Consider the following 12911-nt stretch of genomic DNA (forward strand, 5'->3'; position numbering starts at 1 on the left):
ATAACACTCAGTAAAAGGACTTTTCTCTAAACATTATTTCAAGAATAAAACATCCCTTACATTTGTTTTTACACCAGATTTTTCTTAATGTGTAAATTACACAGCAAGGTAAATTTTAGATAAATTTTATAAAACCCAGAATAAAGTAGAAGATAGCCAATTATTTAGCTTATTCCAGCCAAGGATTAGAAATGTGCTTTTGGCCTGGCCTGTCTGGAGGATATAACCTTTAGGCTTATTAAGTTTGATAAAATGTTAGGGAATAGAGCCTATAATGTGCTTAAGAATGAGGACTTATTTTCCAAGCTTGAAAATGTTCTGGATATAGAAAAAAATCTGTAAAGGAAACTGCATGGTTGGCTGTTCTGTCCCCAAGTAAATCACATATGTCCCTAAGCATTCACACACTGTCAGGGACTGGAGTTCAGAAAACTTAGTATAATAAGAGCTTATTGATCCAATAATCTTCTTCGATATCCGGCCAGTCTCCAAAAAGGATTTGCAGGGCATTATAAGTCACATACATAAGAGCGTTCCTGACACCAGGGAATGTTAAGCCATGTTGTTAGAGGAGATAACCATACACATGCTGCTACTGCTGCTAAGTCGCTTCAGTCGTGTCCGACTCTGTGCGACCCCATAGACGGCAGCCCACCAGGCTCCGCCGTCCCTGGGATTCTCCAGGCAAGAATACTGGAGTGGGTTGCCATTTCCTTCTCCAGTGCATGAAAGTGAAAAGTGAAAGTGAAGTCGCTCAGTCGTGTCCAACTCTTAGCGACCCCATGGACTGCAGCCTACCAGGCTCCTCCATCCATGGGATTTTCCAGACAAGAGTACTGGAGTGGGGTGCCATTGCCTTCTCCAACCATACACGTAGATTGACGATAATTTTATTCCAGGTTTCCCAGTAGCTGTAACAAAAAGAGAAGCAATAGATAGTGTGGTTCTCATTGTATGATGCAAGGAAGCACACCAACATGTCATCAGAGACCAGATTTTTCCTGGCACTAAATTTAAGAGGAAATATATTGCCTAGATCTTTATGAACATGACAGTAATACATGTAATGGAAAACATTTCACATTCTTCATATGAATCTTGGTTCATAGGCTATCTTGGGTATCTTGGTTCATCCTCCTATCTCCGCTTGATAAAAGGCCAAGGGCTTGATATGAATTATGCTTCTGTGGAGGCATTTCTAAGGCTACTAATATAATGTGGTTTAAAACTTCTGATCTCATGGACAGGAACCATCTGTGACTAGATTGGCCTCAGCCTGGTCTCTGGCTACCCATGCTTTCAAAGCCCATGTCATCATACCTCTGCAAGACTTTGGGCCCTTGAAATATCAAATGCCACATTTCAGTGAGGATAGCACACCCCTTAAGCTACATTTTATATCTATGTGACTTGATAATGCCTTTAGAAAAGGAAGCAATGGACTGCCCTGGAAAAAGAGAGAATTATTTGCTGATGCTGTCAGTTGTTCTAAACCAGGACCTAAGAACACAGTCTTGAAGTTACTATCCCTGGTTCTGCCTTTTACAAAAGAGAAAAGCAACTTTGGAAGAAAATTAACATTCAAGAACTAATGAGTGTAAAGATTGGACTCATCAGAAGTAGTCTTTCCAAACCAAATTTACTGAAGCGTTTTTGCTGACTCTCTGGCCATTGCAGATTAAAATCATCAGCAGCTATGCCAGTGAATAGGTCTGTGTGAAAGACTGGAAGTTAGAAGTCAGGAGGGGCAGCTCAGGGCCCCACCTGTGCCTTAGCACAGGCATATATGCTGCATCCCATCTAGTTAGTCTGAGCGGAGAAGCACATCAATACTGAGAAAGCAGTTTCTTTCAGATGCAGAAACTTAGACATCACACCTTTGCTTTTTATCTGAGAGCTGTGGAGACACTGATTTCTTGTTCATATCAAGAGTATTCCTTGCTTAACACACTGATTTCTTCTTTAGAAAGACCACCACTGTATACACAGGATACCTGGATTTTGCAAGGCTAGCTCTACGTAAATAATGTCACAGCCCAAAAGGAAGGCTAACAGGTCATTTGTTGGCATTTTCTTGCACGTGATGCTGTAACCCAGGAAAGACTGGTGGTTACTGTCAGGCAGTTTCAAGGGAACCAAAAGGGAAGTGGAATGGTGGACTGCACGGACAGATGCAGGGAGATCAAGTCTGCTTTTGCAGGAACCGGTGAGATGCGACCCGGCCAGGAGCAGTGACAAGAAGTAGACGTGGTGGGGTCAGGCGTGTGTTGAAGGTCCTGCCAGCCGCCTTTGCTGACCTTGGATGTGGCCCATGAGAGAAAGGGAAGCGACAGGGATGACTTACAGGGTCCCGGCTTGAGCAGCTGGAAAAATAGAGTTGCCATTAACTAAGATCTGAAGTCTTATGAAGAATTGCTTTTTTTTTTTTTTTTAACATTTAAAAAAAATTTTGGCTGCACTGGGTCTTCGTTGCCACAGGTTTGCTCTAGTTGTGGCGAGCGGTGGCTGCTCACTAGGAGCAGCCTGCGGGCTTCTCATTGCAGTGGCTCCTCTTGTCACGGAGCTTGGGCTCTAGGGTGTGTGGGCTCAGTAGTTGCAGCGCACGGGCTTAGTAGTTGCAGCGCACGGGCTTAGTTGCCCCATGGCATGTGGATCTTAGTTCCCAGACCAGGGATTGAACCCCTGTCTCCTGCACTGGTAGGTGGATTTCTAACCACTGGGCCACCAGATAAGTCCCTCAACTACTCTGGGTTTTAAATATTGCTAATAATTTTCTGTAAGTATGTGGAAATCAAAGCAGATTACATGTGTAGCTCCTGAACCAATCAAATGACAGCCTCTGCCATCAAATTTTCAGAGTCAGATCAGGAAACTTCACTTTGAACAAAACAAATTTTAAGACACATCAAAATCAGCATTTTTTTCCAAAGCAGTTTATTGTTGGGAAGAAAATGTAAACAGTAGAAATAGAAAATTATAAATACTGTATACAGTTTTACCTTTAGCCAAATCTTGGTTCATTCTAGATTAAAATCTTCATCTGCTACGTCAGTGAGTAGGTGTATAAAAGATGGAAAGAAGTTGGAACAGTTGTCTAAGGGACCTGCATGTACCTTAGTAGTAGTAGGTGCATGTGCTGGGCGTGTTCCATGTATTGTTTATGTGCTTTTCTTTCTTTTTTTTTTTTTGTAAAAACATTATAATGTTTAAGAAAAACTGAGAAAGCCAGATTGTTTTGTTCTGAGTAAGGTGGCTTGAGAGTTCATGAAACACATATTTTAGTCTCTAAAGAAAAAGTTCTCATCAAATTCCCTGGTGGCTGAGATGGTAAAGAATCCACCTACAAGTGCAGGAGACTCAGGTTCAATCCCTGAAGATCCCCTGGAGAAGGAAGTGGCAACCCACTCCAGTATTGCCTGAAGAATTCTATGAGCTGGTTGGCTGTAATCCATGGGGTTACTAAGAGTTGGACATGACTGAGAGACTAACACTACTACTGATTGGAAAGCAGCAAGCTGTAATTAAGGTTTGAGTACAATGATGCCTGACATTCAGAACTTCCACTGTTACCGTTTGGGCTGTTCACAAGTGATTTTTGCAGAGGTTATGTCTGGGTGAGGGTCACTTAACTGCTGTACCAGTTTAGCCAGTAACCCAGAACTCTCCATAGCTCTTCACCCCAAAATAGTAACTCTCTACATGTTAAAACTGGTTTCTTGGTAAAAGTAGGACCCTAAAAGAAACTCAGCTGCTGATGCCTGAGAGATGGTGTTTTCCCCTTCCTTTTTGCTGCATTTGATATGAGAAAGTATAGATGATGATGATGGTATTAGGAGACTCCTGAGGGTCTGAAGATTGATGGGTGTCAGCAGTCTTTGGAGTAAACAAAAGCTTCTTGGGCATGCGTGCGTGCTCCTTCTTTATGTGTATGTGTTCCACGTGACCAGCCTCCTGGGAGCAGCTGGGCATCCACTTGGAGTAGTTTCTCCCTGTCTTCTCTCTCACCACCAACCCCCCACCACTGACCCATGAACGATGGCATTTTGGTGTGTCTTACCGACTAAAGGGATCGTGTGTTGCTCGAGAACTGAGCCTGGCATTGGAACACATGAATCACATGGACCGGGGTCAAGCCCAGATTTTTTCCCTGGACAAAATCAAGATGTATCAGTGGCCCGACCCCACAGCGCTTTTCATGGCAGCAAACTCAGATGGCTTCCTGTTCTCTTCTACTACTTTTTAAAATTTTTTATTTATTTATTTTTGGCTAAACTGGGTCTTTGTTGCTGTGTATGGGCTTTCTCTAGTTGTGGCGGGGGTGGGGGCTATTCTTTGTTATGGTGCAATGTGCAGTGGCTTCTCTTGTTGCAGAGCACGGGCTCCAGGCACACGGTAGTTGTGATGCATGGGCTTAGTTGTTCACGGCATGTAGGATCTTCCCAGACCAGGGATTGAACCTGTGTCCCCTGCATTGGCAGGTGGATTCTTAACCACTGGACCACCAGGGAGGCCTCTCTCTTCTATTTCTTGTTATCAGGTCCAGGATTACAAGAAGCTCCTGGGCACACACCTGGTTTCAGGGTTGATCGTGGTTTTGACCATCCTGGCAGTCATGCAGAAGCTGACACAGGGAGGGACACTCAGTGGAAAAGTCCCCTCCGCCCCCGACCCTTGTCGGGTCTTACAGGAAAGAACAAGTAGTAAAGGGTCAAGGCTTCACTGATGCAGTGCTTCCAAAATATATTTGCAGAAAGGTTAAGCTGTGTTTTGTCTGTTTTCCAGTTTAGCATCCTGCCAGAAGTGGTGGAAATACTTCCACCATTTATTTGACTCCATGGTGGGTTGTGATTGAGTCAGAATAAGTAGTACTTGAGTTTTGTAAGTTTATCATTGAAAGGCCAGCAGATTTTATTATAGGGCAGGATAACTGTACTCTTGTGGCTTCATTAATTATGATACCTAGACATAATTAGGCTCAAGCTAAGTATAGCAGATAAAATGGAAAATAATTCTGGGGAAAAAAAGAGTCGAGATTCTGAGAAACTGAAAGAACCTAAGAGAGGGCATCCACTGAGTCTCAGGCCCAATACATGGAACTAAAGCCTCATCAGTGTTGGCTTCCTCATGGAGGTTTTTAGGAATATGTTCTAACCCTCTTGATCTCTGTCTCCATACCCTGTCAACAGAGATCATCTAAAATGCCCTCCGTGATTCATAAATAATAATTCTGATGAATTTGATTTATTCAATTTTAATTCATACACTTTATTTTTTAGAGCAGCTTTAAGTATACAGAAAAAATTGAGCAGGAAGTACAGAGTTTCTGTATACCTCCTCTGCCCACATCCACACCCAATTCCCCTTGTTAACATCTTGCAGTAGTGGGTACATTTGATGCAATTGAGGAACCCCTGTGGATACATTAGTATTAACTATAAAGTCCGTACTGTATGCTAGGGTTCACTCTTTGTACAGTTCAGTGGGTTATGACAAGAGCATGATGTCGTGTATCCCCCCCATTGGAGGATTATCCAGAATAGTTTCAGCCCCCTTAATATTCCCTGTGATCCACTTGTTCATCCCTCACCCGTTTTCACCTTGAATGCTTGGAAACTGCTGATCTATTTACTGTCTCTGTAGTTTTGTCAATCCATTCATTTTTAAGTGACTACCCAGCTGTTCCTAAGAAAACATCCTTCATTCGTTTATGAAATGATTCCCTCAATAAATAGTGTGTGCCAAGCAGTGTTCTGTGCCTTGGGAATATAGTGTTGCTGTTACTCAGTCTCTAAGTTGTGCCCAACTCTTTGCAACCCATGGACTATATAGCACAACAGGCTCTTTTGTCCTCCACTGTCTCCTGGAGTTTGTTCAGATTCATGTCCATTGACTTGGTGATGCTATCTAACCATCTTCATCCTCTTCCACTCCCTTCTCCTCCTGCCCTCAATCTTTCCCAGCATCAGGGTCTTTTCCAATGATTCGGCTCTTTCCATCAGTTGGCCAAAATATTGGAGCTTCAGCCTCAGTAATAGTCTTTCCAGTGAATATTCAAGGTTGACTGGTTTGATTTCCTTACAGTCCACAGGATTCTTAAGAGTCTTCTCCAGCACCACAGTTTGAAAGCATCGATTTGACACTCAGCTTTCCTTATTGTGCAACTCTTCACATCTGTACACAACTACTGAAAAACCATAGCTTTGACTATACAGACCTTTGTCAGCAAAGTGAGATCTCTGCCTTTTAATACACTGTCTAGGTTTGTCATAGCTTTCCTTCCAAGGAGCAACCGTCTTTTAATTCCATGGCTGCAGGCACAGTCCGCAGTGATTTTGGAGCCCAAGAAAAGAAAATCTGCCACTGCTTCTACTTTTTCTCCTTCTGTTTGCCATGAAGTGATGGGACCTGATATCAGGATCTTAGTTTTTTAATGCTGAGTTTTAGGCCAGCATTCACTCTCCTTTTTCACCCTCATCAAGAGGATCTTTAGTTCCTCTTCATTTTCTACCGTTAGAGTGGTATCATCTGCATATCTGAGGTTGTTGATATTTCTCCTGGCAGTCTGGATTCCAGCTTGTGATTCATCCACCTTGGCATTTTGCATGATATACTCTGCATATAAGTTAAATAAGTAGGGTGACATGACAGTATACAGCCTTGTCATACTTGTTTCCCAATTTTGAACTAGTCCATTGTCTGGTTCTCACTGTTGGTTTTTGACCTTCTTATAGGTTTCTCAGGAAACAGATAGGGTCGTGTGGTAGTCACATCTCTTGAAGACTTTTCTGCAGTTTGTTGTGATCCACACAGTCAATGCCTTTAATGTAGTCAATGAAGCAGAAATAGATTTTTTTCTGAAACTCCTTTGCTTTCCCCATGATCCACTGAAAGGTGGCAGTTTAGTTCTGTGGTTCCTCTGTCTCTTTGAAAACCAGCTTGTACATTTTTCATATCCAACTCTTTGCAACCCCATAGACTATACAGTCCATGGAATTCTCCAGGCCAGAATACTGGAGTGAGTAGCCTCTCCCTTCTCCAGCAGATCTTCCTGACTCAGGAATTGAACGGGGATCTCCTGCATTGCAGGTGGATTCTTTACCAACTGAGCTATCAGGGAGGCCTTTCACTTTTCACTTTCACTTGTACATTTGGAAGTTCTCTGTTTACACACTGCTGAAGCCTAGCTTGAAGCCATTTCTTCTGAGGAATTCTTGATCACACAAGTAGATATAATGGTCATTGGAATTAAATTCGCCCATTCCTGTCCATTTTATTTCACTGATTCCTAAGATGTCAATGTTCAGTTTTTGCCATCTCCTGCTTGACCATGTCCAGGTTACCTTGATTCATGGACCTACCATTCCAGGTTCCTATGCAATATCATTCTTTACAGCATCGGACTCTACTTTCACCACCAGACACATCCATAGCTGAGTGTCATTTCCATTTTGGCCCAGCTGATTCATTCTTACTGAAGCTATTAGTAATATCCCTCCGCTCTTCCCCTGTAGCTTATTGGACACTTTCCAACCTGGAAGCTCATCATCTGGTGTCGTATCTTCTTGCATTTTCCTACTGCCCATAGTGTTCTCCAGGCAAGAATACTGGAGTAGGTTGTCATTTCCTCCTCCAATAGACTGCATGTTGTCAGAACTCTTCACTATGACCCATCCATCTTGTGTGGCTCTGCACAGCATAGCTCATAGCTTCATTGAGTTACACAAGACCCTTCCCCACAATAAGGCTGTAATCCTTGAAGGGGTGGGACTATAGTAGAGGACCAAAACTAAGAAAAAAAATCCGTAAAATAAAAATCTCCATGACACTTAACATTCTAGTACAACAAGCCTCCAACCTCAGCTAGATCCTAAACAGGAGTGAAATGGGTCCCTGCCTGAGAGCACAGGATGAGAACAGGGAGTTAGAGAAGGTAATTGGAGAATGGGGCCTCTGGCATTTAACCCCAAGTCCTCAGGTCAGACCCTGTCCTCCCTGGCTAGGACACAATGCTTTTTCCCAAAATTTCCTCTCCTGCTCTCTCTGAAAGGAGTGCAGTCACCTCTTTTAGGCTCTTCCTAAGCTTTTACTACTAGTTATTATAGCCCTGCCTAGCAGTAATAAAAGAAAATAGGAAGTTTATAAAATTATAAGAAGTAGGTGCCCAGGGTCATCATCTAAATACCAACTGGACAAGATCTTCTCCGAAAGTGGATGATCCAGTCTCAGCCTCCAAGCCCCTCTTCCTGGACAGGCAGATGTCAGTTTCTGAGTCTTGCCATAGGGAGGCCCACTCTCACCCCTGCTTCCTTCCTTCCAGCCCTAGTCCTCTAGAAAGAGCAGCGGTTTCAGTGGGTAAGGAGACAGGGCCAGGGAGAAGGTGATAGATTGAAAGAGACCCCTTTCCTCCTCTGCAGCTCCACTTCTCTCCCTCCTTTTTTGTTTTCACACAAGAAATGTGTTTAAAGAGCAACTAAATGGACTTCTTGGAACCCTCCTAAGCACATCTCCCAGCAGACCCAGAGGGGAGCCCGCGGTGTAGGTCTGCTCCCAACTACACATTCAGCAAATCACACTGGTAGCATGACCTGGCTGTGGTGGAAGCATGTCTTCAATACACCACAGAAATCAGCCAGTGCTGGCACTTCCCTGATGATCGGGTGGTTAAGACTCCTCACTTCCAGTGCAGGGGGCTCGAGTTTGATCTCCGGTTGAGGACCTAAGATCCCACATGGTGCATAACATGGCCAAAAAATAATAATTATTTTTTTATTTTTTAAAAATACAGTCGGTGCTACAGATAAGAGTTTTACTGTTTTTTCCCCAGAGAGCTTCTTTACTAGCACACTACTGGGCAGATCTTTCTTACTCAAATCCTTATATTGACGCTACCAGAGAAATGAAATCCATGGACTCTATACTAATTCACATGATCCAATCCTGCTCTCCATGGTTGGGGGACGGAAAAGGAGAACCCCCTACCCCCACCCCTGGCCAAAGTCAGCAGGGGATTTGATCCTGTACGTTTTGAACAGCAGGCTTTGCTTTAAGCTGCACATAACTTCCATACACATTCGTCAACCTTGCAAGAAAAATCCAGGCAACTCACAGGTGTTCATCCGCCTTTTTTATCATTGACGCCTCGCAGCGGAATGAGTGCAGAACTTCCTGTGGCAGGTGCGGGGCCAGGGTCACTATGAGCATTTCTTCCCCAACCCGCCTGCCCCGTAGACCATTTGCAGGTCCTGTGTAATTACCAGGGCGCCGCCCCTGCTGACCCACCCTCTGTGCTCCCGTAGGACCGCCCACGCGAGAGCCAAAGCCGATGCAGCAGACCAGGCCGCGCTGGCCGCCCGCCAGGAGTGTGACATCGCGAGAGCTGTGGCCCGAGAGCTGTCGCCTGACTTCTACCAGCCAGGTGGGACCTGCGATGCTGTTGGTCTGGGGGAGGGGGGAGGGGGGAGGGGGTGGTGTAGAAGCAGGTAGGACCTACCGCTATAGGAGGGGGTGGGGGGCTAGGAACGTGGCCTCTGGTTTCCTTTCGCCTGTTTTTCTTTGTAATCTGAAGGTCTGTGCCCCCTGAATTTCAGCAGGACTACAGAAAAGTTGGGAGCTTATTAGTAACACGTCTGAAGTCTTGCGTGTTAGTGCTGGAGTTCTGGCTTGTTCTTCCCCAGTGCGTCTCCCTCGCCTTCTCCTCTCCCACCCAGAGCAGCAGACTTCCAACTGATAGCATGAACAAGATGAGAATCTAAAAGAAGCATCTAAGAAATTGTGTTAGTGTGCTGGGGTCCATCACAAGTGCTAAAACAAATACCTCAAAATCAGGCACCTGTAACAATCACATTAGCAAAGAAAAAACCCAGTAAGTACTGGACTATTTTTTTTAATACACCTCAAAGGAATATTGAGATGTAAAGAAATGCACCACTTAAAGACAGTTGCCTCTGCACAGACTGAGAGGAGGGTGTATGTCGTGATAGAAGAAATGAAAGTGACAGCCATGCACACACAAAATCAACCCAGATCATCTGCCTCTCAAACGTTATACCATAGCAGTAAACAGATATTTACAGTAGGTTTAAATATTTAACTCACTCCTTAGAGCTTTCCTAGTAAACTGTTTCCATCCCTTTCTTTAATATAGGATGTTATAGGAATATGTTTAATATGTGTTATAGGAAAAGGTGGCGATTGCCATTTTATTGTTTCTCCATTGTTTTAGAAACTTCCTGTTGATTCAAGGGATCAATAGGTTTGCAGGCAAAGAGACTAAAGATATGTTCTTAATTTCTAAGTATCGAAATTTGTTTTCTTGGTGAAGAGTTTTTCCACATTGGTTTCTGTTAATCAAGCTGGATAACTAGCATTCTCCACAACACGTGTGTCTAATACCTGTTTGGTTCCAGTGAGGGTGATAAAATACTGGAACCCACAGGGCATCCGTGTGACTACGAGAACAAGGTAAGTCACAGTGCCCAGAAGAGCAAGTTTCCATGTAAAAGCTAGAAAATTGACTGTAATGTTGCATGGGAAAATGAGAAAGAAAGGACAGGATTTTTTTTTTTCTGTAAAGGGTAAAGACAGTAAAAGGCCATGTTAACAAGACTCAGTTTTTATGAGAGCGCTTTGGGACAGGGCTGGGTTCGGTTGCAGAGTGCTTGAGTTACTATAGAGTGACTAGCTCTGTACTAGTTCAAGGGAGAAAACCAGTGGCAATGGATGTTTTCTTTCACGTGCATCCTTTTTGTTGTGTGTTGTTTTCATTTGTGTCCCATCTCTGGGTCGACTGAAACCATTTAATCATACTTTATTAGGAAACGGAAATTTTCCATTTTGGGGTGTAGGAATAAACGCTTCTCTGGAAATTTCCACATCCCTGGACCTAAGCACATTGGGAACTACTTGTTGTAGGGTGTGAGACCTGAAGAAGGGGTTCAGCCACCCAGGACGGACCCTCTTGCCCCTTTGCAGTAGTGATGCTCTTGGGAGCAGCTGGGCAGTCAGGAGACAAAGCAGCTTCATGAAGCAGCCCTGGCCTTGAGCTGCTGTGGCAGCAAACAAACTCGCTATTGTCTGCAGATGGTAATTTCTCGGTTCTGTTGTTCACTCCGTTGGGGATGGGGTCCCAGAGATTGCCAGTCGGTGTTAACAGGAGGTAAATGATAGGGGAGATCATCTCAATTTTTCAGACTAAAAGATTTTTAAAAGCCTTTTGTGACGTGAAAGCATTGGAGAAGGGGGGAAAATATTGTGGGAAAATGCCATTCCACCCTTTCGTAGCTAAAACATCGTCACACAAGCCAGTTGTCCCTCAGTAATAAATACATCAGAGTAGCACGAGATGACAAGGGGTCTATTTGAGACAGGAGCTAAGGGGGAACGGCAGCGATCCCCTTTGACCCACAGCCAACACTACCTTCGGCAACTGTATAGAAAGCCTTTTCTGTAGTGAGTATTATTGATCTTCTCAAGGGAGCAAAACTCATGCTTTCCACTGTGCATTCTTCCCAGGGTGATCAAATCGGATAGACATTTCTGAAAGGGCTTTCAAGTACTTTTTCTGAGTCAGACTGAGCGTTTCATTTACATATCCCAGATACAAATGTTTCCTTTGTTGGGAATGGATGTGTCCTGCATAGAAGTAGTTAACCCTTGGAAAAAAGGCTGTCTGTCATAGCTAATATTTTGAACTTTCATGGTAAGTTACCTCTTTTCAGGAGCTGGCAGTGTTTTCAGAAGTTTCCCGTCTTAATTCAATCTTATACTTTTTAGCTCAAATGTATATTATTCTATAGTTCAATTAAAAACTACGGGAAAGGGACTTCGCTGGTGGTCCAGTGGTTAAGACTCTGTGCTCCCAGTGCAGGGGGCCTGGGTTTGATCTTGGTCAAGGAACTAGATCCCACATCCCGCAACTAAGACCTGGCACAGGCTAATAAATAAATATATTAAAATGTCATATGGGATAGCTTTATAATTCAAAGGGCTTGGTTATAACAATAAAAAGCATTCAAATAGATGTATGTGAACATGTATGTAGATAATTCCATTCGTGTGTGTAGTTGAATTCATGTATGTAGATAATTGCATTCACACACAGAAACCTAAATTGCCACGAGTAAGAGTGACACAGTGAGTCATACCCCCAGAACTTAGAAATAAAATTGCCCTCTGAGAGTTAAACGGACATGAACTTGGGCGAACTCCGGGAGGTGGTTGAGGGACAGGGAGGCCTGACGTGCTGCTGTCCATGGGGTAGCAAAGAGTCGGACACGACTTAGCAACTAAACAGCAACAACTGACTGTTAAAATAAGCCATGAGACAGCACAAGAATGTATTAAGTGATCATACGTGATAGGTAGTATGTCTGTAGTTCAGCAAGATTTCCTTGTAACCTGATTTAGTGTATCAGAACTTACCGAGACTTGGTCATCCAAAGTAGTATTAAAAAAAAGTCACAGAGGCAAAAATAGGCAGTGTCCATTCGAACGCTATCCAGAGGAGAGCGATGCTGTGGCCAGAACCTTGGAGTATTGTAGTTGCACTGGCAGGGATGTTTTGTTATGGGGAAGGACGCAGGGAGAGGTAGCCAGCCGTGTATGGCTTTATTGGCAAGATCATCCGAGTGAGGAAATGGATGCAACAGGCGCGCTCAGCCTGATGCCATTGGATACTTGATTCATCTCATGCCTCTGTCTCGATTCCGCCGTCACCAGTAACCTTCTAATTTTGGTCAAGCTTCTCATGGAGGTCTGCCAGTGAGGAGAGTGTGCCCTGGTGGCATCAGTGCTGGTCCCGGCCTTTGTGACATTTACCTCGCTCATTGTGAACTGATGAATCGGTCTTCTGGTGTCACACGTCAGTCTTGTGAGCTTCGGTGATGGGAGTTGGCCCTGAGGGATGGCGCAGC

The 12911-nt window shown here is 43.9% G+C and overlaps 1 protein-coding gene across 5 annotated transcripts in view; it reads left to right on the top strand.

Annotated features, from left to right (window-relative positions):
* Nucleotides 1-12911, top strand: part of JPH1 (junctophilin 1) — a 620000-nt gene that overhangs the window by 591114 nt on the left and 15975 nt on the right. For all 5 annotated transcript variants that reach the window (XM_081501555.1, XM_081501551.1, XM_081501553.1 and 2 more), the window contains one exon: nt 9297-9415. In XM_081501555.1, coding sequence (XP_081357681.1) covers nt 9297-9415 — 119 coding nt within the window. The remainder of the gene's footprint in view (nt 1-9296; nt 9416-12911) is intronic.

Source organism: Giraffa tippelskirchi, chromosome 6 (genome assembly GCF_054371585.1).
Source record: "Giraffa tippelskirchi isolate mGirTip1 chromosome 6, T2T-mGirTip1v1.2.pri, whole genome shotgun sequence".
In the NCBI taxonomy this organism is placed as follows: Eukaryota; Metazoa; Chordata; class Mammalia; order Artiodactyla; family Giraffidae; genus Giraffa; species Giraffa tippelskirchi.